At 54.4% G+C, this 25442-nt stretch overlaps 2 protein-coding genes across 4 annotated transcripts; both read left to right on the top strand.

Annotated features, from left to right (window-relative positions):
* Nucleotides 1–5080: 5080 nt before the first annotated feature.
* TUBA1A (tubulin alpha 1a) lies at nt 5081–10312 on the top strand. Its single transcript, XM_037883813.2, has 4 exons — nt 5081–5218; nt 7748–7970; nt 8094–8242; nt 9110–10312. Exons 1-4 carry the CDS (start codon nt 5216–5218, stop codon nt 10088–10090), a joined length of 1356 nt encoding a protein of 451 aa, XP_037739741.1. The 5' UTR covers nt 5081–5215; the 3' UTR covers nt 10091–10312.
* Nucleotides 5139–25113, top strand: LOC102937969 (tubulin alpha-1B chain). Of its 3 annotated transcripts, none has more exons than XM_037883811.2 (4): nt 5139–5218; nt 20402–20624; nt 20748–20896; nt 22695–23914. In XM_037883811.2, the coding sequence occupies exons 1-4, from the start codon at nt 5216–5218 to the stop codon at nt 23670–23672; spliced, it is 1353 nt and encodes a 450-aa protein (XP_037739739.1). In that variant the 5' UTR covers nt 5139–5215; the 3' UTR covers nt 23673–23914. The 3 variants fall into 3 exon arrangements, with proteins under 3 accessions (XP_037739739.1, XP_037739737.1, XP_007064773.3); XM_037883809.2 differs by lacking the exon at nt 5139–5218 and adding an exon at nt 17658–17814 and having other exon boundaries at nt 22695–25113; XM_007064711.4 differs by lacking the exon at nt 5139–5218 and adding an exon at nt 19273–19341.
* Nucleotides 25114–25442: the final 329 nt, after the last annotated feature.

The following is a 25442-nucleotide window of genomic DNA, read 5'->3' as shown; positions in this document are numbered from 1 at the left end:
GCCCAGGAATGTGTCTTGATAAATAATGTGACAAACCCCCTCCCCCGCCAAGAAAAGAAACCCCCTGGATCTGGCCTTTCTTATTAACATCTGAATGTCAGCCAGCCAGGGGGGACAATAGCGTTCTGGGGGGGCCCTCCCTGTTTCCCCAGCTGTCTCGCTGTCTCTCTTTTCTAGTCTCCTCCCTCCCTATCCTCTCTCCTCTCTCTCCCCCTCCCAGGACAGCTTTCCTGGGGCCCAGTCATATGACTTGCTAGGTGATAAAGGGAGACCAGATGCCACCAGGGATTCCTGTTCCGTCTCCTAGCAACTGAACAACCCGTTGCCTAGCAGCAGATGAGCAGGGCTCTGTCTTACATACCTAATTAGACAGCAAGCATCTCTGGGGCTCCTGTCTCCTTGGGATGGAGCCATCGATTTTATTCACAGCACACTGGACCCGCTCCTGGGGACACTTCATTGATTTCTCTGCTGCACCCACAGAGCCTTTACCTCTTCCTGTAATCACAGCCTGCTGCCCTTCCCCAGCACCTTCCACCCAGGATCTGAAGATGCTTCACAGACTTCAATGAATCCAGCCTCACAGCTCCCCTGTTAAAGGAATGAGTGGTATAAATGCCACATTACAGATGGGGAAACCGAGGCACGAAGTAATGAGGCGATTCACAGAAAGTCACCGTGCGGGGCTGAGGACAGAGCCCAGGAGTCCCAGCTCTTTGCTGTAACCACTAGTCCTTCCTTCCTCCTAGTGCACGGAAAGGAACCTGCGAGTCCTGATGCCCAGACCCCTGCTCTAACTCTCACCTGAAAGATGGCACTGTGGGCCGTAGCACAGCACCCCCTAAACTGCCATGGGGATGAAGCCGTGCCAGTTGCCTTGCGTGAGGCTGGCGCAGGGCCAGATCTTGTGGGGAGGGTTCTGAGTGTGCTGAGATACAGTGTCATCTCCAGCCCTGTCTATGTGGGTGGTGCCCCCGTGCCCCCAAAGAGACACCCCCCTCGGGACACACAGCACTGCTGGAAAAGTCACCGTGCAGCACTACGGAGACACGAACCCGGGCAGAGCGTGGCCTGTTCTGAAAGGGAAGCTGGGCGTGGCGGGTGGACAGCAGGGCATTCCAGCTTTCCATGAAAGGCGCTAAGAGCCGGCTGTCTGCGCCCTGCCCAGCCAGGGCGCTCCAGCCTCAAAACCCTGGTTAGCCCACACCTGACCCACCCTTGGCTTCTATTTCCAGCCGCCGTGCTCTGCCCTGGCCTGATCCTAAGCAGGGATAAGCAGCGTGGTGCTGCTCGAGCTCATGTGAGAGCAGATGGTTTGGGGAGGGGGCAGGAGAGAGCAGCGCTGAGGGCACACGGGGGCCGAGCTCCTGGCCTCCTCGCCCAGCAGGAGCAGGGCAAGTTGCTCCTGAAACCCAGGCTGAAAGCGTGGGGCTGGATTCCTCAGCTGGCTTCAGCGGGTGACCTCAGGGAGGAGCGTGGCCTGCAGTTTCTTACTGTTTCCTCCAACCAGAAGAAAATGGTGCAGAGACTGAAACACAAGCTCCGAGGACGGAACACTGGAAAGAGGGGAGGAGTAGCTGCTGTCGTGATGGCCCAGTCGGCTTCCTTGGACATTGCATGGCCAGCGTTAATTTAGGCAAGTTCTGCCTCTGTGCTGAGCACGCAGCGGACTGTCCGGCAGCCCAGCTCCTGCCACAACCAGGCTGCCGAGGAGCCAGGACAGGAGAGAGGAATCAGGCGGCCGTACAGAGGCGTGGAGAGCTGGGGAGTTGCAGTAGGGGACCGCTGAGAGATGGAGGGAACTGCATGTTGAAATGCACTTGATTGTTTCCTACCTAGATTTTTCCCAAATAGGGGATGATCTGGGATCATAATGCTTTGCCCTTACAGAGCACCTTCCACCCCAGGTCTTAAAGCACATTGCAGCCATTAAGGAATTAACCCTCACAGCCCTCTGGGAAGTGGGTCTTTATATTATCCACCATTGTGCAGCTGGAGAAACGGAGGTTCAGATGGGCTCGTTAACTTGCCCCAGGTGACACCACCGTGCCTCGCACAGGGAACAGAGCCCAGGCCTCTTGATTCTCAGTTCTATGCCTTAATCAATGGCATAGAACTCCCACCCTAAATACATCCACCCTGTTCCCCCCACCTGCCCCGCCCCACCTCTCTGGGTCATAAAGGTAGGTTACCGGCACTGGTGTAACTGCCCCAGTGCAAACCCCCTAGTGTAGACGGGGGGTTGCTATTTTCACTGGTGCCACTACAAAAATAGCTGGAACCAGGGCAAATTCCTGATAGGTGTAAATTGACACATGCTGAGGATCTGCCCCCAGGTGTAGCTAAGGCCATAGATTAGAGTAAAATAGAAGGAAGCCAGGGAGGAAAAGAAAAGACAAAAGACATTTCCTGTGCTCCATCCCGTAAGCATGGAACTGCTTGTGGTGAGTGTTCGAATGGATGATTATGTTTCAGCCCTGGATCTTCCAGTCACTAATGCACCGCAAAGCCCATTTATAAACCGGAGCAAAAAGACCCTGAGAACTTGACAAGTCCCCACAGGGAATTGAATTTCCTGGACTCTCCTCCTCTCATGCTGCTTGGATGAGACACGTCTCCAGGAAGCGGCATGTTCTACCATAAACTATTGTCAATGTAAAGGCAAATGTAGCATTTTGCTGTGTCCTGGGGTTTAGCTAGGAGTCCTGACAGCTCTCCACGCAGAGCACGGGCTGGAGCCAAGGGCAGGGTGTTGTTTCCATTTGTTTCACTACAACACGGTTGGAGATTTATAGGTTTCTGTGGGTGGAGATGAACTTGATGAAAAAGCCCAGCTCTGACCATGGCCAAATTCTGAAACCGGATACGGACCCTTTCCCTGGGCTGCATCCTCAACTGGTGTAAATCAGTGCAGCTCCATAGAAGTTAATTTGCACCCGCTGAGGAGTTGGCCCTCTGGTCCTCAATGAGCCCAGAAGTTCCTTTGTTCAGCCGTGCCTCTGCAATCCTGGATTCTTCTCCTCACTGTATTTTCCACTGACTGCATCCGATGAAGTGAGCTGTAGCTCACGAAAGCTTATGCTCCAATAAATTGGTTAGTCTCTAAGGTGCCACAAGTACTCCTTTTCTTTTTGAGAATACAGACTAACATGGCTGCTACTCTGAAACCTGGATTCTTCTTGTATCTCATCAGCCCCCTGGGGAATGTAGGGAATCAGCCTGCATCGGCAGGAAGGCGGATTGGGTCTAGGAGGTCTTTGTCCTTTATTATCCAGGTACAGTCTACGTGTGCTGCCATGGTGCAGATCTTGACCATTCGTGGGGGCCAGTTCTCCTTGGGGTTGGGACCAATATTCACTGGGATGTTATTGCCCCAAAATAGCCAGGGGTCTGGGACTGATGAGTTATTTAAAAAAAATAAAATATGGATGAGGAGGGAAATGGGAGGGGGGCAGAAATGTGTCAAACTAGTGAGAAAGACGGGGGGCAGGAATCCAGAGCAGCTACAGAATGTGGGAAATGCGCAGAAAATTTGGATTTCTTGCAGGGAGGGATTGAAAATGTTGCTCTCCAGCCTGCAACAAAGCAGCCAGTCTCACGGCTCCACCTGCAGCAGCTGCTGCCTGTCCTCTCCCTACCCCTTCGCCTCCCTTGCCAGCCCTGCAGAAAAGGGTGTGTAAAGGCGCCTGCAGACCCGGGAAAGAGACTCTGATCTCACCCTGAGGAAAAGGGAGACATCACAGCTGCAAGACACCCCCCATGTACTACCCACCCCATAAAACACCCCCGCTGCCTTACAATCCGGGGGGCTGGAACAATTTGCATAATGGGGGGGGCAGCAGCACCCCCATCACCCCTAGTTCCAGCACCTACACTTGCAATGCTCTGGCCATTCGGCATCCCACTCTTGCGTGCCACAGAAATCTGGAAGGCGAGGTCTTGGCTCTGTATCCCTGCTCGGGGTTGCTGCAGGTTGAACCCACTACAAAACCCACCACACCCAAGCTATGCTAAGGACAGACACTGCTCACCACAGCCCTGCGGAGAAGGAGCAGCTGGTTCCATGGGGTGGGCGCATTTCTGAAGATGGGGATGCAGGGCTCCAAGGGTGATCTGGTGCTTGCAGCCCTGTATGCCGCCCCCCCCCAGCTCCACCCCGCTCTCCATAATTCTCCCATGTCCTGAATGCCAACTGCTCCCCAGCAGCACAGCTGTGTGGGCCGGGTCCGGAACCACCCCAGCCCCACACCAGGGTGCCAGGCGGGGGGCTGGAGCCATCCCCACACTGGGGGCGCTGAGAACCATTGAACCAAACTGCAAACCCTGCATGTGATGGAAACCACGGCATGCCAGGGGTGCAGCCCCCCAGGTCCAGCACCTAGCCAGGTCCTTCCCGGCTCCCCGGGCTCGGGGCCCGCTCACGGTGACCCATCTTGCTCAGAGGGAGTGTCCACCCCCGCCCCACCAGACACATCAATGAATCAGGCTTCCGGCTACTCCGGCCCTGGGGAGGGGCGCTTGGATGCTGCTTGGCCCTTGCCCCTCCCCGGCTGGACTCTGCCGCGTGTTTCGGGGGGCAGAGAGCAGGGGTCGGGAGGAAATCGCTGGCAGGGGATACGCCCCCCGCCCCGAGAGCGCCACGGTTCTCCTCCCGTCCGCCCCTCCACAAGTCAGGGATGGGGGGCACCGGACACGAGCCCCGAGTTTGCCTCGTCCCTTGATTGTCCTGCCCCCAGTCTTGGGGGTGAGCCACGCACTTGCTCTGACAGCCCCCCCCCCGTGCTCTGGGCTCAGCTGGGGACCCCAAACACAGGCGCTCTCAGCCCGCCCCGGGGGGGGGTCGCCCCCCGCTTTTCCGCGCACGATGCGGTGTGAGGCTGCGGGGGGGCCACGCATGCTCCGGATTTCATCCGGCTGCAGATTCCTGCTGCAAAGCCGCGGCCCCCCCCGCTGCCCCGCCCCGCTCTTTGTCTGCAGGCGGGGGGGGCCGGGGCGGCCAGAGGGGGCGGGGCCATTACCTCATCCCCCCGCGCTCCGCACCAATCCCCCGGCCGAGCCGGGCGGACCGACCAACCGGGGGAGCCCGGGCCCGTCGCCATGGCGACGGCAGGGTATATAGCCGCCGTGCCGCCGCGCGCCCCCCGAGTTCTCTTACAGCGACCCCCTAAGAGTCGCGCGGTAAGAAAGCGGCCAGCGCCCCCGCCCGGCGGTCAGCATGGTAAGGGGGGCGCGCTGGGGGGCAGCTGGGGGGCTCCGGCCCCGCTCCGCCGGGCGCGCTTTGCTGCGGCCGGGGCTCGCCTCTGCACCCCCCACCCCCGCCCGCAGAACCGAGGGGTCCCCCCTCGCGGCTGCCGCTGCAGCCCGTCCCCGCGGGGCGTCTGCTGCGGGGCAGTGCGGGGTGGAGGCTGGCCCGGCCGCTTCTCCCTCCAGGGAGGGGCGCGGCAGAGCAGGGAGATAAAGGGGGGCGCGGCTGGTACCCCGCCGGGGGCTCTAAGGGGTGGGGTGGGGGGGGCGCGGCTGGTACCCCGCCGGGGGCTCTAAGGGGTGGGGTGGGGGGGGCGCGGCTGGTACCCCGCCGGGGGCTCTAAGGGGGGGGCTGGGTGGGAGATGTGGCTGCTCCCTGCAGGGGGGCGCGGCTGTACCCCGCGGGGGCTCTAAGGGGGGGGGGGCGCGGCTGTGCCCTGTAGGGAGCCAACCGTCCAGGGTTGCCCTGGAGGTTCCGGGAACTGGAGCTGAATCTTTCCGCACAGTTTGTGTCCTGGGATGAAACCTCCCGGGATCGTTCTAACCAACATCGGCAACCCCGGCGGGGCGGCGCGGGGCGGGGCGCGGCTGTCCGCAGCGGGGCGCTCCCGGCTGTCGGGGGGCGGGGCGCGGCTGTACCCCAGGGGCGCTCCCGGGGTTCTGCGTGGAGCTCGCTGATGAGACGCGTTTCAAAGGTCCCTGTCTGCAGCCAGCGGCTCTGGTCTCTGCTCAGCCCCCTCCGCAACCCCCGGGGGGCGCAGAGGCGAGCGGTGCTGCGGGAGGGGGACGTGGCAAACCGCGAGGTCCCAGCTCCAGAATCCCTCCTAGGAGAGCCAGAAACTGCCGGCAGCGGCTGGCCAGCCCTGGGGAGCGTGGGCTGGACGGGCCACGCCCTTGCGCCCCAGAGAACAGCAGTGCCGGGGGGTGAGAAAAGCAGCGGGTCCCTGCAGCATGGGGCAGGGCAGCCCTGGCAAAGCCCCCGCCCGTCCTCCACTCCCCCTCGGTGGTTTGTGGCCATGAATAGCTAGCACAAGGGGGCCTGAAGGAGGAGACAAAGGGGGGGCGGGGCTCAGGCAGATGGGACCAGAATGATGATTCCCAGGCGAGCAGGACAAGGCTGCAGAGTTACTGGATGGGGCTTGGAAGATAAATGTGCTTCAGAGCCATTATATTGGAGTGCGTGTGAGCGCCTGTGCACACTTGTGCACGTGCCTATTCTTTGTTTGTAGCTTTGTTAGTTATATTAGTGTAGTATATTAGCTCCCTAGGCAGCATCCCCAATGCCTTGTGAAGGGAGGGGGAGCTTTGCAAATGCAAGGGCCATGTTTTCAATATTCTATTTCAAGTGCATTAAAGGCAGAATGTAAGTAATGGGGAATTGCACCCAGCCTCTCTCCCACACCCAGATGCTCACTCTCTTGGCATGTGAACTGAGCTTTGATTTTTGTCCCGCCCGCTTCACTGATTGACTTCATTCCCATGTGGGCATGTTCTCCACTGAGGTCAGCAGAGGGAAATTGGCAAAACAATCTAATGAGATCATGCTGGAAATAGCCCAGTCTGTGTTAAGCCATTGCTGTCCGCACAGACTCCAGCAGCAGGCACAGGGCAGAGGGATGGTTAGAATTCTCTCCCAGCTGTGTCCACTGAGCCTGGTTTTCCCTGGCTGGGTGTGGCAGCTCCATTCATTATGCCCTAGGCTAGGCTCTCTTGGGGGTTAGCCATCTGTGCATGTGGGCAGAGGCTGGTACTTCTGGGGGACAGAAAAGCAATCGTGGTGGTTTGGAGGCTGATCTTACCAGGTACTGAGCACCCACTGCAGACACCCCAGAGGGGGACACTGGGGACCAGACTCCTGAAAGGACTCGGCACTCACAATGGGGGCTGGCTTCTCCATGAGAACAATGGGGTGCTGCTGGGGGCTGGAAGTCTGGCCCTCCTTGTTTTGTGGGGTGGGGCCCTTATTCACAGTAATACCCATCGCCCCGATCCTGTCCCCAAATCCGTCGTGTTTCGCCAGCTACTTCCATGGGAGCGGGCCCCACAAAAGGAAAACCTGGCCGCGGCAGGCAGACACTTCTCAAGAATTGTGGTACTGCTCAATTGTTTCCCGTTACCACCTGCCTCTCCCTGGTTCATGAGTATTCTTCTTTTTGCTTCCTTTCCTGCCAATGATCTGCTCTTCCTGTCCCTGCAATTTGGAAAGCACGTGGTGCGTTGAACACATGGGGTTACACAAAGGGCTAGCATCTGTGTGACATGCTGCTTTTTGGGTACAGCCGAACACCGAGCCCGTTCAGAGCACGCCCAGCTCCAAAGCTGAATGGTGCCTGATTTTGCTGCTACTGTTTTATGCATCGAGGATCCAACAAGGCAAAAATGGGAGTTTCAAAGGGAGCTTCTAGAGATGCCTCAATTAATCAAAAGCCACTTAACATGCAATTGCAGCCCAACCCAATGTGTTTACATCTTCTCTTCCCACCTCCCACCCTCTTCTCTGCAGCGTGAGTGCATCTCTATCCACGTCGGCCAGGCTGGTGTCCAGATCGGCAATGCCTGCTGGGAGCTCTACTGCCTGGAACATGGGATCCAGCCTGACGGCCAGATGCCCAGCGACAAGACCATCGGCGGAGGAGATGACTCCTTCAACACCTTCTTCAGTGAGACGGGCGCTGGCAAGCACGTCCCCAGAGCCGTCTTTGTGGACTTGGAGCCAACAGTCATAGGTGAGTGTGCAAAGCCATCATCTGACTGCTTTCTGGGCTCCCTTGTAAACTCATGTACCTAGAGCAGACAGCTGCTGTGCACGGACAGCGGGGAGACAAACTCTCTGCCTTTCTTCTCCCCAGATGAAGTGCGCACTGGAACCTACCGCCAGCTCTTCCACCCTGAGCAGCTCATCACTGGCAAGGAAGATGCTGCCAACAACTATGCCCGTGGGCACTACACCATTGGGAAGGAAATCATCGACCTGGTTCTCGACAGGATCCGCAAGCTGGTAGATCCCATCTCTCTTGAGGGTGATCTGGGGAGGTCATGAATGGGAAGCTGTTTGAAAGACATAAGTTCATAGCTGATAGTTTCTCCCCCTGCCTCCCATCCCAACTAATCGTATTGTTGATGTATTTAGTGCCACCATATTTCCAGGTGGTCCTAAGGTGAATTAAAAAGTCCTTTGAAATAGAGTAGTCACTCAGTGGTATTGGGCTAAGATTACCAGGCAGTGAATATGGACAAGTAACTTTGTAACAGATAAGTTATTAAAGGGCATATTTTTATCTCCATTACACTGGATTTACACTGATGGAACTCCACCAAGTATGATGGAGTGGATCCAGATTTAATAGAACAGAATTTGGTCCTAAGGGGAAACATTTCTAGGATGGGAAGAATGTTAAGTGAACTTCCTGCCTGGTATAACTGGTCGGTTCAATTATCCAATCAACTGATGAAATTACCAGGCAGCAGGTTTAAAACAAAGAAAAGGAAGTATTTCTTCACACAATGCACAGTCAACCTGTGGAACTCCTTGCCAGAGAATGTTGTGAAGGCCAAAAGTATAACTGGTTTCAAAAAAGAAATCTAGTTCATGAAGGATAGGTCCATCAGTGGCAAGTAGCCAAGATGGTCCAGGATGCAAGCTGATGCTTGGGGTGTCCCAAAGCCTCTGACTGCCAGATGCTGGGGCTGGATGACAGATGGATCGCTCAATAATTGCCCTGTTCTGTTCATTCCCTCTGAAGCATCTGGCATTGGCCACTGTCAGAAGACAGGATACTGGGCTAGATGGACCTTTGCTCTGACCCAGGATGGCTGTTCTTATGTTCTTAAAAATAACGTCCTTTGTGTTTCCACCTTCTTCTAGGCCGACCAGTGCACAGGTCTCCAGGGCTTCCTGGTCTTCCACAGCTTTGGAGGTGGCACTGGTTCTGGGTTTACCTCCCTGCTGATGGAGCGTCTGTCTGTTGACTATGGCAAGAAGTCCAAGCTGGAGTTCTCCATCTACCCCGCTCCTCAGGTCTCCACTGCAGTGGTGGAGCCCTACAACTCCATCCTGACCACCCACACCACCCTGGAGCACTCTGACTGCGCCTTCATGGTAGACAACGAGGCCATCTATGACATCTGCCGCAGGAACCTGGACATTGAGCGCCCCACCTACACCAACCTGAACCGGTTGATAGGCCAGATAGTGTCTTCCATCACCGCCTCCCTCCGATTTGATGGTGCCCTGAATGTAGATCTGACAGAGTTCCAGACCAACTTGGTGCCCTACCCCCGTATCCACTTCCCTCTGGCCACCTATGCCCCGGTCATCTCTGCTGAGAAAGCTTACCATGAGCAGCTTTCTGTAGCAGAGATCACAAACGCTTGCTTTGAGCCAGCCAACCAGATGGTGAAATGTGACCCCCGCCACGGGAAATACATGGCCTGCTGCCTCTTATACCGTGGGGACGTGGTGCCCAAAGATGTCAATGCTGCTATTGCCACCATCAAAACCAAGCGCACTATCCAGTTTGTGGACTGGTGCCCAACTGGCTTCAAGGTTGGTATCAACTACCAGCCCCCCACTGTGGTTCCTGGCGGTGACCTGGCCAAGGTGCAGCGGGCTGTGTGCATGCTCAGCAACACCACAGCCATAGCTGAGGCCTGGGCTCGTCTGGACCACAAGTTTGACCTGATGTACGCCAAGCGTGCCTTTGTTCACTGGTACGTAGGGGAGGGGATGGAGGAAGGCGAATTCTCGGAGGCTCGGGAGGACATGGCTGCCCTAGAGAAGGATTACGAAGAGGTTGGTGTGGATTCTGTTGAAGGGGAGGGTGAAGAGGAAGGGGAGGAATATTAAAGTAAAATGTCACAACGGTGCTGCTCTTACAGGGAGCTTAAACTATTCTAAACATTCAAAATGTTTGGTCCGATCAGTTAATTTGTATGTAGCAGTGTCTGCCCAAATGTGTGTGTTTGCTGTCTGGTAACTGATCTGTGCTTAAAATCATGGAAGTTTTTGGTACAGACCCAAACCGTCCACTTCTCTTGTGGGTTTGTGAATAAAAAAGCATTCCCTGTCTTAGAGGATCCGTGTCTTTTGTATGTGCTCAACACACTCCTGAAATCCATCTTCATTTAAACCTCCACACCACTGTGTAGTTGCACACAATAGAAACACTTTGAGGGTCTCTTAGAAGACCACAAAACTGCCCTCTGCAAAATCTAAAACTGCAGACTTCAGTTGTCAAAAATAACACTTTTTAAAAAAAAAAAAAAAAACAATGAATTTTGAAACAGCGTATTGTTTTTTACAATGACTGACGCCCACGCTTTTAGGGGAGATCCAGCCGCGATGGTTTTAAGCCATGACTGCGCTTCCTTGAGCTTGAACTCTATAAATTAGTGCAGCCCTGAGTCGGCACCAACTTGTGCCAGCTGCCAGTGACCCCAAGGAGCCCTTGTGGCTGCCTCGCTGCAGGAAAGCCCAGGCCATGCCCTCCCCCCACATGTTCTGTAAGCAGAGAAGTTTTAAAAAAAAAATCAACTAGGTCTGGAAACTGGCCTCCTGTTTTCACTCCAGAGCAGGCTTAATGACATTTCAGCTGGGTCCATTTGGGGAAGAGAGGTGTTCAACCCATCCTGTCACTGATCCAGCATCTGAAATAACTAAAACCAGATCAGTGCCTCTTTCAGGATGTCCGAGGGCTTTTCTTCACCCCTCAACCAGAAGCTTGTAACGAATCTGATGACTGTTGCTAAAGCTACATCGTGTTACCCAGGCAACAGTGACCTCTTAACCCGAAATACCCATTGAAAGCACAGTGTCTGGTCAACTTTGCCCTGAAATCTAAACCTAATAGAAATGCTTCATTAATTTCTTTTTAAAATAACCATTGAAACTATTTTCCTTGACTAATAAATACTCCTCTGCAGCATCTGCAATCAAAACATGGCAGCTTTGTGCTAGGGCATGAGAACATGGGAATGCAATGGGGTAGAAGCAAATTGAAATGGTTCCCGTTAGCCAAATAGAGGTTGGAAAAAGCAAATTAAATCTTTCTTTCCAATGTTTTGCTTTAGTCCTCTAAGTTGTAGCTTGCACTATCCACAGGAGACTTTTTAAAATATACAATTTTGACCATGACAGTGTCACTTAACAAATGCAGGTGCTTGCAGTCATGGAAAATAGGCACCTATAATCTGCTTGTAATTATGTGTTGCTATTCACTCTCTCACAATTAAGAGACCCTTCCCTTTCTCATTCACACTAACTGAACCCTGATGTAAAGGAGATGGATGCTTTGTCTTCATGAATAAAGAAAACACAAGGGATCTTTGAAAAGGGTTGGTGGCTAGTGTCTGTCCGAAATGTTTTTTCTGCAAACAGTGGAGACCTCTATGAACCATTCACCCTGGCATGGAGCATTTAGCTGTGACCTGGGGACATGCACTGGTGAATTACGGGGGAAGACTGGACTGAAGGGAGAGGGTGAAATCCTGGCCCCATTAGCAAAACCCCAATGACTTCAAGGGGACCAGGGTATCCCCCAGAGCCCTAATGCATCATCCACTACTGAAAGTGTGGCCCCAGGCTTGTGCCCATTGAAGTCACTTAGAGTTTCACTCTTGGTTTCAGGGGGAAGTTACTAATTTCAGTCTTAATACTGTAGCCTTTCCTTACTCTCTGTGCCTCTGCCTGCAGAAATAGGCACTGTACCATGCACCTGCCTCCGAAGTTTGGCTCATAAAACATTCACTGGCCATCAATATTTCAGACTAGATACATATAGGATAATGCCTGGACTGCAGTGAGATGAAAGTGAACTGAGGGGTTTTGGTAACAGACTAGGAGAGAAGTGACTGGAGCTTCCAAGATTAAAACAGTTCCTAGTTTCACTTCTTTGTTTCATTTCCATAACACACAAGTTTAGAATTTTTTAAAAATTCCCTTGTTTTTGCAAAACCGTCCTGGTCTTCAGTGCCCTCTATGTCAAAGGGGAAAGACAATTTGTCAGTAGCAGCAGCATTGCAATATTCCCCTCCTTTCACACCTTTTTGTCAAACAAGACCAACCCTCCCAGCATTGTTGGTTCCTAGAGCCCTGCCTCCTGCAAAACAAACAACAGTTAAAGGGAAGGACGCAGGCTACAGCAAGCTGAGTTTGGAACCTACTTTCAGTTAGATTTCAGAGGGGCAGCCGTGTCAGTTAGAGCCACTCACACACAAAACCCCTTTTTGGTTGGAAAGATTGAAAAGGAGGCTGCCAAGTGGCACAAAGCCCCACCTTTGCCATTCAATGTTCCCTCCGGAATGGAATAAATAATGGGAGTCAGACAAGGTGAAATCTGAGAGGCAAGAGAGAGTAGAAGGGGCTGGGCAGGCCCCTAAGACAAGCTCATCTTTACAAGGACAACGGGATCAGGGAAACAGTCCTGAACGCAATGAGCACAATGGTCTGTGTGTTCCCAGCCTGAGGAGAATTCATTCTATTCCGGCATGCAGCTTTGAATACGGCATTTTGTAACGTCCCGCTGTCATCTGTGTAGGGGAGCCAACGGCAGCCCATACATGAGTTCCCAAATCCCAACGTGGTTTAATAGCTGTTATCAGAAGAACTTTGCTGGGTAGAGCCTGGGCATTTTGTTTAGGTATTAAAAGCACCAAAGCTCTTCTGAATGTTTAATCAGTAGATGAATTACAACTGGAGGACAATCACTAATGGGCTTTCTCCGGTATCCTTGTCCAAACAAGATGGCTACTCAGAGATGCCAAATGCAATTAAACACAAAGCACTACATTCTTTCCTGGAGTAATTTGTCAGGAGTCTAAAGCTACTGATTCATGCATGCACAGGAACCGTGCTTCAGGGAGCCTCTGTTCAGATGCACCCATGCTGTCCTCCAGTGGCTGGGCACAGAGACAAATGAACACAATCCATGTAAGCCTTTCTGGAGGGCAGTTGCGGCAAGCCCTTTCTTACCCATCAGGACTGAGTGCCTGTTCATTCTTGCAAACAACTAATCTTTTACAGGGATGCATTAACTGGCTACAAGAACCCCTAACAATTTCTTAAAAGCCAGTGTTCATTTCAACTGCCCTCTCTGCTGAAGTTTCCCAAAGGTGATCAGTTTACAGCTTGAAGCATGAGATTATTATTCCCTTGTTTTATCAATGTTGTTGGTCAGACAATTATCCAGGCCTTTATAAAATCTATTCATTGATTTGACTGGACTTCCTGTGGCAGTGAGTTCCACACGATAACAATATGGTGTACAAATAAATATTTTTTTTAATCTATAGACCTTTTCCTCCTGTACCATAGGACAACAAAAGGGACTGAAACATTTTTACTATACTCCATGTCGTTTGCTTTTGCTTGCAGGTAAAAACTGCTTCGGAATGTGTAATACTTTTGTGTGAACGATGCTTTCCTAAGTCTTGTCTACATGGGCAAAAAATGGAATCTGTAACACTCAGACCAGGGGTAGTGATGTTAGAGGCTGCAGCGGGGTTTAGAGCATGGTTAGATGATGGCACGGTGATCAAAATGCATAGGTTTACCTGAGCCCTGTCTACAGCTCTCACTTCCACCAGCAGCACTGCAGCAGTGAGGGGGGCGGGGAGCAGTAAATGTCTCCAGCTTTGCCAGCGCAGAAGCAGCCACTGTGTGAAAACAGATGTTTCTTTGCAGACTGTGGTGAGAGAGCAATGAGGTTATTCATAAACTGCTCCGAAAAACAACAGGAAATAGGATTATTTAGAACAAGCCGTGTAAGAGATTAGATCAAACACATTTCAGTCTGGAGGTGGGACGAGAGGGGAAATGGAGCCAAAGTTTTGGCCTAGTGAAAAATGGACCATTTTTGTTTTATAAGTCTCTGAAAGGTCTTCAGATATTCTGGGCCTGCCCCTTTTGTTATTCATTGTACAAAATACAGATAAAATAAGAACACATCTAGCTGGAGCCATTTGCAGATCCCGCGAGGGAAGGGAAGAATGTTGGCATGCTATCAAACCGCCAGCCAAACGCATTCACATGATCCTGGGTCTGTCTGTTTTTCCCTTAACATTCTCACAGTTGCCTGCCGTCAAATCACTTCTACCAGTAGTACCGACAGTGGGAAATTTGAGAAAAAAAGCATCGTGCAGACAAGGCCTGAGTGCAAAGATATGGGACAACAGAAAAAGCCCTGCAAACTCTGAATAAAAGGGGAAGGAGGTGTGGGTTTCCTTTCTCTTGTCCAATTTGCAAACATTGAGAAGGTAGCATGAGAGGTAGCAAACAGGGCTTCCACCTAAGCACACCTCTCGATAGCTACAAAGACAGCCAGCCCCATTTGAAATCTGAGCATGGCACATCTGCAATAAGTCGCCTGCTGGGACGGCACCGAGCAAGTTCTCATATCTGTTAATAACCTTGAGAGAAAGCTCCACATCTTATAACAAATACTAAGTCATGGCCACAGAGGCATCCTGCTTGTCTCCAGGCGCTGGGGAGCAGGGAATGCTTTGCATAGCTCAACAGTGTCTCCTCTGGCTGACTGAGGGGTGGCATTGGCAAGTTTCTGTGAAGACCCACATCAGAGGAGATGTACCGCAGCTGGGCCGTATGTGGCCTCAAGGGCCAGGGATTCAAATGGGGACCACACAGAGCAAGCCCCCAGTCCAAGTGTTAAAGCTGGCAGGCTGAGATGAAGGCTCTGCAACAAGCCCCTTCTCCCTGGGTTTCAGGCTGTCTTTGAGGGTCTCCTGGGAAAAGGCAGTTGTGCCAGGAAAGCAGCAACCGGTAGCCCTTGCCCTCCCAGAGTGTTTTCTAGGTGAGTGTGGCCCTGCTAAACACGTCGAGCAGGGTGCTTTTTGCATCTGTCGGGCCCATCTGCGGGACAGAGCAAGGCCCGTCGACTGCTGTTTGGTTCCCTTGTGTGTGCTTTGAGGAGGGGGCCTTTCCAGGTGGGGGAGACAGGCAGCGGGCTCTGGCCCACCAGCAACCTGCGGCTTTGCCTTGCAGCTTTTTAAAAGGCCTGCACTGCAACTATCGTCCAATGCCCAGGCCTGCCCTGCCAGGTTCCTCCCCCTAAAACCTTACGTGGGTTATAAGATTTTGGCACTGCAGATACCTGTCAAGTTTGCAACACGCCACATGCCCACACGCCAAAGGCTCACAAGAGGGCACAGGGGCTCTCACTGCCATTATCACTCCGCACCACTGAAGTGCAAATAAATATCGCTGTGGAGCTGCTCTAGCTGGACTGGCCCATCCCCAGCAATCCCCCAATGCTTCTGCCCTGCCTTCAGTGACAGCAGAGTCAGCTCAAACCCAGGCTCCGTCACCTGCCAGTCACACCTCCCAGCTGCAGGCAGGTCCCAGAGAAGCCCAGGTTTGGGAATAAAGAAACTAGACCATGTAGCCCCTTTTCAAAACCAGGTTATTATTATTGGTGCCTATGGACTCCCCCCTCCCCTGTTGAGGGGGCTACAGAGGGTGAGAGCCCTACGCCCTCTCCTTGCCCCTTGGCCTCTGGGCAGACTGGGTGCCGTGCAAGGGGGGAGATGGGTCCCCCGCTCCTGCTGCCTGCACTTTGCCTAAGGAAACGGGAATCCAGGCAACGCTGCTAGGCCAGGCTGCTGCTGCTGCTGTCGGGGTGGGCCTTGCACAGAGGTGAACAACAAACCCGCCACGCTGGGGCCCAGCTCCCCAAAAGAGAAGGGGGAAGGGAGCTAGACTCCTCTGGGTGCAACCGAGAAGGCGGAGGCTAGAGGGGAGCTCAGCACAGGGGGTCAGACACAGGGACAGCAGGGGGAAGGAGAGACAGGAGGATGAAAGGATACGGTAAATACTGAGGGGTCCAGTGTTTGCAGGAAGATGTTTGCAGGCGGTGTCCCTGGCTGGAGGGCTGTGCTGCTTCCCAGTGTGCCCCTGCCAAGGGGCAGAGGTTACAGGGTGATGGGGGGGGGGGTCAGTGCCGCAGCGGGTGTCCAGGGGGCAGTGGGTGCTGCTGTGGCGTGTGCCCGGACTGGCAGGGAGGGCGTTTGGAGAAGCACTGGTTCCCCTTTCTCTCTCCCCTGGGCCTGCTTCCCCTCTGGCTCGGAGTGTCAATCCGGAGTGCTTCCCCCAGGAGTAACCCATCTGTGAGCCCAGACCCCGCTCAGCCCCCTGCTCCCCTCTGGGGTTTCTTTGCTCCCCCGCCCTGCCCACGGGAGCCAGGCTGAGCCATTCCTGCCCCTGCTGCCGCATTTTTCCTCTGCAGCCTGGAGCCGCAGTCCCAGTCAGGCGGCCTGGCCCGGCTCCCCCGCCCTGCACACAGCTCTGCAGCTTGCTCCATTATTGATGGCATCCGGGAACCCAGACCCGGCTGCCCGTCCTCTTCTTCAGCCAGCCTCATCCTCCGCCCACGGGGTTGCAGTTTTACTGGTTTGATTTTAAAGCCGAGGACAAAGGCTGGCTGTGCTGCCATGCAGGCCGCACAAAGCCCCTCCTAATGCAGCAGCTGCAATTCGCGATCTGGGCGCTTGACAGACGCTCGCAAAGTTGCATTTTTCTCTGGTGGCGCCGCATCTAAGCTGGCACCTGCGGGGAGGGGGCGAGGGGCTGGGGCTGGAGCTTCAGCTGTGGCTCAGCCTGAAACTATCCCAGTTATTTGGAAGCCAAATGCGCAGAGAAGCCCCTGGCAGCTGCCAGACATTTGTCTTCGCCACCCACGGGGGGCCAGCAGCGCCCGCCTGGCTCGGGGGGATCTAGTTAAAACCCCAGCCCGCTCTGGCCTGGACTGAAAGGGCCCTTTGTTTCAAACGCTGGTTTCCCACGTGCGGCCCCGGGGGTCTGCGGAGGGGTCTACGGGGTCTGTGACCTGCCCTCATGAGCCTAGATCAGCGGTTCCCCCCCCCGGGGGGCTTGACAAAGGGGGCCGCAGTGCAGGTTGCGGGGGGCTGCAGAGGAGCCAGGCTGAGCAGCCTGGTTTATGCAGCCGCCAGCGCCGGGCGCGTACAGCGCCGTGCACATGCACCCACCCACCCACGCCCCGGCCCCCGACCGGCCCCGCCTGTCCCCCTGGCACGGGGGGGTGGGGTGTCTGCCTTTGGGGCCCGCTCTGCAATCCGGGGGGCACTGGGGTACCCCAGCTCTGGCTGCTGGGGGGGGTGTCCCGGGGTGGGGGGGCGCTGGCTCCTGGGGGCAGCCCCGCCCCGACGCCGCGCTGCGGGGAGCCCCCGGCTCTGCGCTGAGCAGCGGGTGGGGGGGCTCGATTTGGGGGGGGCGCCCCTAAACCCAGATCTTCTGGTGGGGGAGGGGCCGCCTGGGGGGTCAGTTGAGGGGGACCCCCAACGCCCAGCTGAACACGGGGTCGTTCCCCCCCCCGGCAGCCCCCGCATTGTGAGCTCACAGACGGACGGGCCCGCCCGCCAATGGCGGCCGGGCTCGGGGCTGACGCGGGCGGCCGGGCCCCGCCCCCCCGGGGACGGGGGTAGAAAAGCAGCCGCCGGCGCCCGCCCGCCTCACTCGGTTACTTCCAGCGACTCTTCGCTTGTCGGGAGAAGTAACGTCCCCACCCGCCCGCTGCCTGCGCCCGCCCGCCCCGCAGCATGGTGAGCTGGGGGAGGGGTGTTGGGGGTGAAAGAGGGGGGGCTGGAGGGGGGGAATCTGGCGAGGTGGGGGAGGGGCCCGGATTGCGGCAGGGGGAGCGCATGGGGGCTGCGGGTTGGCGCCAACCCCTGAGGGGAGGGCGCGCGCCCCCCGGCTCCCCTTGGCCCCTCCCCGCCGGCCGTTACCTTTCCCGCGCGCGGGCTCGGGCGCGTGGCGGCGGCCGGCTGCGCGCGCACCCCGTGGCTGCAGATGGGGCGGCGGGGGGGGGGGAGTGTGAAAAGGCCACGTGTTGAGTCTTGTCTGCACGGGCGTGGCGCCCCGCCGCTGCAGCCGGGTCCTTGCACAGTGTGTTGTATAATTCCCCCCCCGGTTCCTGCAAACTCCCCAGCCTGGGAATGCTTCACCGCCCCTCTGCACACTCCTCATTGCAGACCCCCCCGCAATGCTGCCAGGCCCCCCCCCCCCCTCCCCCCATCCCTGCAAACTCCCCAGCCTGGGAATGCTTCACCGCCCCTCTGCACACTCCTCATTGCAGACCCCCCCGCAATGCTGCCAGGCCCCCCCCCCCCCATCCCTGCAAACACCCCAGCCTGGGAATGCTTCACCGCCCCTCTGCACGCTCCTCATTGCAGACCCCCCCGCAATGCTGCCAGCCCCCCCCCCCCATCCCTGCAAACTCCCCAGCCTGGGTATGCTTCACCGCCCCTCTGCACGCTCCTCATTGCAGACCCCCCCCCGCAGTGCTGCCAGGCCCCCCTCCCCCCATCCCTGCAAACTCCCCAGCCTGGGAATGCTTCACCGCCCCTCTGCACACTCCTCATTGCAGACCCCCCCCCCCCCCCCCCCCCCCAGTGCTGCCAGGCCCCCCTCCCCCCATCCCTGCAAACTCCCCAGCCTGGGAATGCTTCACCGCCCCTCTGCACACTCCTCATTGCAGACCCCCCCCGCAGTGCTGCCAGGCCCCCCTCCCCCCATCCCTGCAAACTCCCCAGCCTGGGAATGCTTCACCGCCCCTCTGCACACTCCTCATTGCAGACCCCCCCCCAGTGCTGCCCTAATTCCCCCACAGACCCCCCCCCACTGCAGCTCCCTCTGCATCCAGCCCTGCGTGGCCCCTTGGGGGGGGGGGGGGCACCGAAACCCCTCCATGCTGAGTAATGCTACGGTTGGTGTCGAGAAAAACCCTCTCCCCTGGCTGGAAAGGACCAAGTGTGGCACTGAGGGGTGGGGCTACTGGGGAACAGGGTGGCTCTTCCTTGTTGCGTTTCTTGCTCAAATAAACCCCTCCTCCTGCAGCCATTTGAAATGAAATGGCCACTGGTCTATTACGTAAGCGCTGCATTTGTGGGGGGGTTTTACTGGATGCTGCAAAAGCTTGTAATTCCCTTGTCTTAGATTTGCTAAACTCCAGAGGGGGCAGTCGCAGCTGAGGAGTGCCATCTGTCCCTGCGGATTCCTTGCAGAGGCAGAGAGAAATGTGTTGGAGCAGGTGGTGTGTTCAGCAAGGGTGGGGTGTGTGCCTTAGGAACGTAAGTGGATTGTAAGGGGGAAAGCTGTAGACTAAATCTAGATCTAGGCCTAGGGTAATCCTAGGAGTGGGCCACTGGTGGCAGATGTTCCTGCAGAGAGTAAATCTGGGTGTAGGAGGAGAGAGAATTTGCTTAGACCTTTCTGCTTTGCAGATGTGGAAGTTGACTGCATCAGTTCCATTTTTTGGGAGTGGGGAGATGGTCAGCTGATGGCTTGCAAGTGGTGTGATTGCTGGTAAACCACTCAGAGGCTGGCTGCAGACACTGCAGTTGCTGCTTCATGCTGAATAGTTCATTCATTTAAAAAAAAAAATTTTTTTTACTAGACCACAGGGTGGAAAATTCAATGCATATTGCCTCCTTCTCCTCTGACTAAAGACTGTTCTTCCTGTGTTTTTGAGAAATGTGATCATGGTATGAGTTGAAGCTTTCTTTATTTAGCTAAATAAAGAAATTCCCTCCCTGAGTCCGTGGAGGGGCAGGTACAGGGTGGGAAAGGGGGCACATCCAGACCAGAATCTGAATGCAAAATGGTAATGCAATCCCAATGTGTGTCATAGGAAATCTGTTCTAAGGTGCAGGAAATCTGGCCAGAGATTAGTTCACTAACTACAGATACAAAACTTACTCCTTCATGAACCCAGACATTCAGAGGCCATGCTGTGACTCAAAAGATCTCACTGAAGCACTGACCACACGCTACTGGAGATTGGGACCAAAGGCCCTGATACCGTGATCTATAGACATTGAAGGTGAATTAAAAAATACTATTCCTGGCTTGTTACTGGGGAAAACAAGGCACCGAGCTTGCAATTGGGGGACCTGATTCCCTCACTCCCAGTGCTGTGCTGGGTCTGTCCATTGGACCACATCACCCTGTTCCCTTATATCACGTAGATGGATGCTGACCTTTTAATACGGTGAGAGGAGGTCCTTGTTCCAAAGGGCATAGTCTAACCTGGAGCAACGAGGTACTTGGGAGTAATGGTTCAGGGACACTGTAGACACTGGTTATAATGAAGTCATGGCACTAACTGGTTCCTTCTCTTTCTCCCCGCAGCGTGAGTGCATCTCTATCCACGTAGGCCAGGCTGGTGTCCAGATCGGCAATGCCTGCTGGGAGCTCTACTGCCTGGAACATGGGATCCAGCCTGACGGCCAGATGCCCAGTGACAAGACCATCGGGGGAGGAGACGACTCCTTCAATACCTTCTTCAGTGAGACGGGCGCTGGCAAGCATGTCCCCAGAGCCGTCTTTGTGGACTTGGAGCCAACAGTCATAGGTGAGTGTGCAAAGCCATCATCTGATTGCTTTCTGGGCTCCCTTGTAAACTCATGTGCCTAGAGCAGACAGCTGCTGTGCATGGACAGCGGGGAGACAAACTCTCTGCCTTTCTTCTCCCCAGATGAAGTGCGCACTGGAACCTACCGCCAACTCTTCCACCCTGAGCAGCTCATCACTGGCAAGGAAGATGCTGCCAACAACTATGCCCGTGGGCACTACACCATTGGGAAAGAAATCATCGACCTGGTTCTCGACAGGATCCGCAAGCTGGTAAATACCACTCATCTGAGGGGTTTTGTTCAGTGTCTTTATTGGTGTGTGGTGGGGAAGGGAGAAACCTTCAATCTGTAGGACCCCTCCCTCTGGTTACACTTGCGGGAGCAGCTGCCATACCAGAAGAGTCTAGAGACCCGCACTTGTCGCCCAGCAGCTTGGTGGTTCGTTCTTGGAGGGTTCGAGATCTGTACTAGTGTGAGCTGGGCGTGGCTCTGAAGGAATGTTTACGTTTGGTGGAGATCTCTGCAACTTCTAGCACAGGGATGTCTAATATCAGGGCCTCTTGATATATTTGTGACTCAAGTGACTTGTGATCTGTAGAATAAGCTTTCATTACAACAACGTTCCAATCCTCATGGCTGTAAAGTTGACCTTTCACATATGGGACTGTAAACCAATGCAAGGCACTGTCTGCCTGTGTCTGCAGACTCGCTGGAATGGCAGCTCTGAGAGGTGAGAACTCCTCTCCTCTCCCCCCCGCTTCCAACACAGATGCTTCTACCAGCCTCTCACTGGGTGGTCGCTCAAACTTAACAGTAACATCTTGCCTGTCAACCACTCACATTCCTGAGCACTTTGTCTGATAGGCTAGGACATGGCATGGCTGGGAGCTGGTGCAGGCGAGGAGAGGTAACTTAGGCAGGGAAACAAAGGATGGGGAAATCAGCAGCCCTAACCGGAGCACATCCTCCACACTGATGATCAGAGTGCAGTGAATACTGAGAAAATAACTAGAACCCTAATTACTGCATACAAGAAACGTGCTACCCTTGGTCTCTGCAAATCTCACACTGACACAACTCCTTTACCTATACACCTGGAATTTGTCCCCCTCAAAAGTGGTCTGCCTGCTGTCCTTGCACCTGTATGTCTAATGGGAGGGAGAACTGGTGACTCTGGGTGGTGATTGCATTGAGAGATTCATCCCCCTTCCTAGGGTATCTGATCTGCTTGAGTGACTTTGGCTCTCTTGTAAAGAGGAAGGAGCTGGGCGACACAACTAAACTACTCTGTGGCCCTCCTAAGACTGCTGCCCTAGAAAGGGTTTTCAACAATGTGAGGCTGAGGGAGTCTCCTGCATCCCAGCTACTGCAGCCTGAGGAGTTAGATGTGTGCAGTAGCTACACTTCGTTCTCTTCCTCCTTTCTAGAGAACTGAATTTGCTGGCTGACCTCCAGCAGCTGGGCAGTGACCATTGCTAAGGCAAATCTTCCACTGTATGTAAAAGGAGGCATCTCATGGGATCAGGAGGAGAAGCCATGTCTTAGGATGAGCTTTCTATGGGGTGGGAATTTCCACCTGGCAGATCTCACCAAAGAGGAGCAGTATGGCCTCTGATCCTGCAAATCTGTTCAGACCCCCCACAGCCCAGAGGCATAGTGGTATCCCTGGCAGTGTCTCATGCTACAGCTCCATCTAGGGATGAATGCTTGACAGTTCAGTAAGTGTGATGGATCAGTATTAGGTGGATCTCTAATCAAAGCCAGTCTGTATGGAGCTTTCTGCCCCGGCACAAAAGGGACAGAGGTGTAGTGCATTTAACTGACTGGGGACTAACTAGAGCCTGTCCTGTAGCCAAGATTTAAACTATGCTGGGAGTGAGGAAAATACACTTTGTCTCCAATCTCAAGCCCTACATTCAGGCGTCTCATCTTCAACAAACACTTAAATTTGGAAGAAAATTGTCAGCGGTGTGGGATGGAAGACTGTGTTCTTCTCCCATTCTAGATAGTACAAGCTGTGCTGCAAATACAGGCTAACTCCCCTTGCTTTTCTTTCCCCTTTCTTCTAGGCCGACCAGTGCACAGGTCTCCAGGGCTTCCTGGTCTTCCACAGCTTTGGAGGTGGCACTGGTTCTGGGTTCACCTCCCTGCTGATGGAGCGTCTGTCTGTGGACTATGGCAAGAAGTCCAAGCTGGAGTTCTCCATCTACCCCGCTCCTCAGGTCTCCACCGCAGTGGTGGAGCCCTACAACTCCATCCTGACCACCCACACCACCCTGGAGCACTCTGACTGCGCCTTCATGGTAGACAACGAGGCCATCTATGACATCTGCCGCAGGAACCTGGACATTGAGCGCCCCACCTACACCAACCTGAACCGTCTTATTAGCCAGATCGTGTCCTCCATCACCGCCTCCCTCCGATTTGATGGTGCCCTGAATGTAGATCTGACAGAGTTCCAGACCAACTTGGTGCCCTACCCCCGTATCCACTTCCCTCTGGCCACCTACGCCCCGGTCATCTCTGCTGAGAAAGCTTACCATGAGCAGCTTTCTGTAGCAGAGATCACAAACGCTTGCTTTGAGCCAGCCAACCAGATGGTGAAATGTGACCCCCGCCACGGGAAATACATGGCCTGCTGCCTGTTGTACCGTGGGGACGTGGTGCCCAAAGATGTCAATGCTGCTATTGCCACCATCAAAACCAAGCGCAGCATCCAGTTCGTGGACTGGTGCCCAACTGGCTTCAAGGTTGGTATCAACTACCAGCCCCCCACTGTGGTTCCTGGCGGTGACCTGGCCAAGGTGCAGCGGGCCGTGTGCATGCTCAGCAACACCACAGCCATAGCTGAGGCCTGGGCTCGTCTGGACCACAAGTTTGACCTGATGTACGCCAAGCGTGCCTTTGTTCACTGGTACGTAGGGGAGGGGATGGAGGAAGGCGAATTCTCGGAGGCTCGGGAGGACATGGCTGCCCTAGAGAAGGATTACGAAGAGGTTGGTGTGGATTCTGTTGAAGGGGAGGGTGAAGAGGAAGGGGAGGAATAGATTAACGCTCTTAAATCCCTGCAGCATGTTCTGTGTCCACAAAACTTCATCGTAAAACACTTAGCTTACTTGTTAACTAGGGAAGCAATGGATGGTACCACAATGGTATGAAGGAGCCTTTAAGGAGTACAGCAATCTGACTAGTTCCCACTGTTTCAAAATCTGATCATGTCAGTTTTTTCCATTTGTCTTTGTAAACATATCATGTTTGTGAAATAAAGGCTTTAAAAAAAAGAAAAGATTGCTCTGTGTGTCTAATACAACTAGTGTATGTCCCAGAGTGCATGTGGAGTCCCAGCTGTAGGCCCACAGAGCAGCCGTTTCAAGCTGCAGAGAACAACTCTGGCCAGTTCCTTCCCTAATGCCTCTGTCCTTAAATGTTGGCTTCCAATGAAGACCAAACACAAACCCTGGGGGCGGGCATGTGCCTCCTGCCTCTCCTTCCACTGAGGGCCACCCTGTGAATGAGAATCTCTGCTCTCCCTTGCTTTAAGCTGACCTGCCAAGCTCTCCCTCGAGCCGCTTAAAACAAGCATGGATGGTAAAGCACTTGGCTGGCTGCTTTTCTGCTCTGCAGGTTCTGTGCCTGGCAAGCTAAAAACATGAACTCAGGACCCCACATTGTGAACAAGGGCCTTCACTTACTCAATTGTGGCATAAAAGGGACCAGCTGGAATGTTCATAATTGAAAGCTAGGCTTTACTACAACCATCCCACCTGCTGGATCATGGTGTAAGCAGAAGAGGTCCAGTCAGGGGCCTGATGAATGTGCTTCGGGCTGACCAGCCCTTCCGAGTGGCTCCGCTTGTTACAGGTTTCACAGAGCCGGGTATTGAACACTAGGATTTAAGATGCTCTGAAGGCCGGCTCCGTGCATTGGACACTTGCTATAGTCCAGCAGAACCGAGCTCCAGCAGCACTTCGAATAAAGCAGTTTGTGACATGGCAGCCGGGCCTCTCACCATAGTCCCAGGAGCCGAACAATCAGGTAAAGACTCAATGTCTACCTTGGGTGGGAGGTAGATCGGCTTTCTTGGCACAAACTCCAAGCATCCTTTGCTCCACAGCATCTCCCAAGTGAGGCGTGGGAACTCCTGTCCTGCCAAGGGATTATGCAGCAGCTCTTTCTGCCAAGCTGGCGTGGGGAGCTGGAATCGCTGTCTAAGTTGGTGCCTATCAGATACTCTGTTACGCAATGGGGCTCTTTTAACAAGCGGTGTATCACTTCTATTCCTTGCTGCTGCTGCACCTCCTTCCCGCCCTGGTCATCTGAATCGCCTGCCTTCTGTGACTCCAACTCCCCCGCTTGCAGCTCCGCATGCCCTCGGTTTATGTAGACGCTAGTGAAAGTCCTAGGGCCTGTCTGCATTAGGGGACCCTGCACCAACATAGTTCTGTTACCGCATCTATGAGGGAAGTTTATATTGAACTGTGATCTGCTCTGGTAACAGCTGAGCAAGCACCATCTTCTACTACCTAAGCCCCAATACAGCTACGCTGGTGGAAAGGCCCCCAGTGTGGATAGACTCCAAGGACTTGCTGTTGTCCATCTTAAGTGATCGCTCTCCTTACAGGGTGTATGGTAACACCCATTGTTTCATGTTCTCTGTGTATATAAATCTCCCCACTGTATTTTCCACTGCACGCATCCGATGAAGTGAGCTGTAGCTCATGAAAGCTTATGCTCAAATAAATTGGTTAGTCTCTAAGGTGCCCCAAGTCCTCCTTTTTTCTTTTTGTTGTCCATGGTCACCTCTGGCTCCATCCAGC

The sequence above is a fragment of the Chelonia mydas genome, chromosome 20, assembly GCF_015237465.2.
Source record: "Chelonia mydas isolate rCheMyd1 chromosome 20, rCheMyd1.pri.v2, whole genome shotgun sequence".
NCBI lineage: Eukaryota > Metazoa > Chordata > Testudines > Cheloniidae > Chelonia > Chelonia mydas.
Note: the sequence above shows the minus strand (reverse complement) of the source record. Positions and strands in the feature narration are given on the sequence as shown.

Coding starts and splice junctions, on each gene's coding strand:
- TUBA1A (XM_037883813.2), top strand. Junction 7,971..8,093: donor CTTGGAGCCAACAGTCATAG/GTGAGTGTGCAA, acceptor TCTTCTCCCCAG/ATGAAGTGCGCACTGGAACC. Junction 8,243..9,109: donor TCGACAGGATCCGCAAGCTG/GTAGATCCCATC, acceptor ACCTTCTTCTAG/GCCGACCAGTGCACAGGTCT.
- LOC102937969 (XM_007064711.4), top strand. CDS start 19,288: ATGTGTTGGAGCAGGTGGTGTGTTCAGCAAGGGTGGGGTGTGTGCCTT. Junction 19,342..20,401: donor GGGGTGTGTGCCTTAGGAAC/GTAAGTGGATTG, acceptor TTCTCCCCGCAG/CGTGAGTGCATCTCTATCCA. Junction 20,625..20,747: donor CTTGGAGCCAACAGTCATAG/GTGAGTGTGCAA, acceptor TCTTCTCCCCAG/ATGAAGTGCGCACTGGAACC.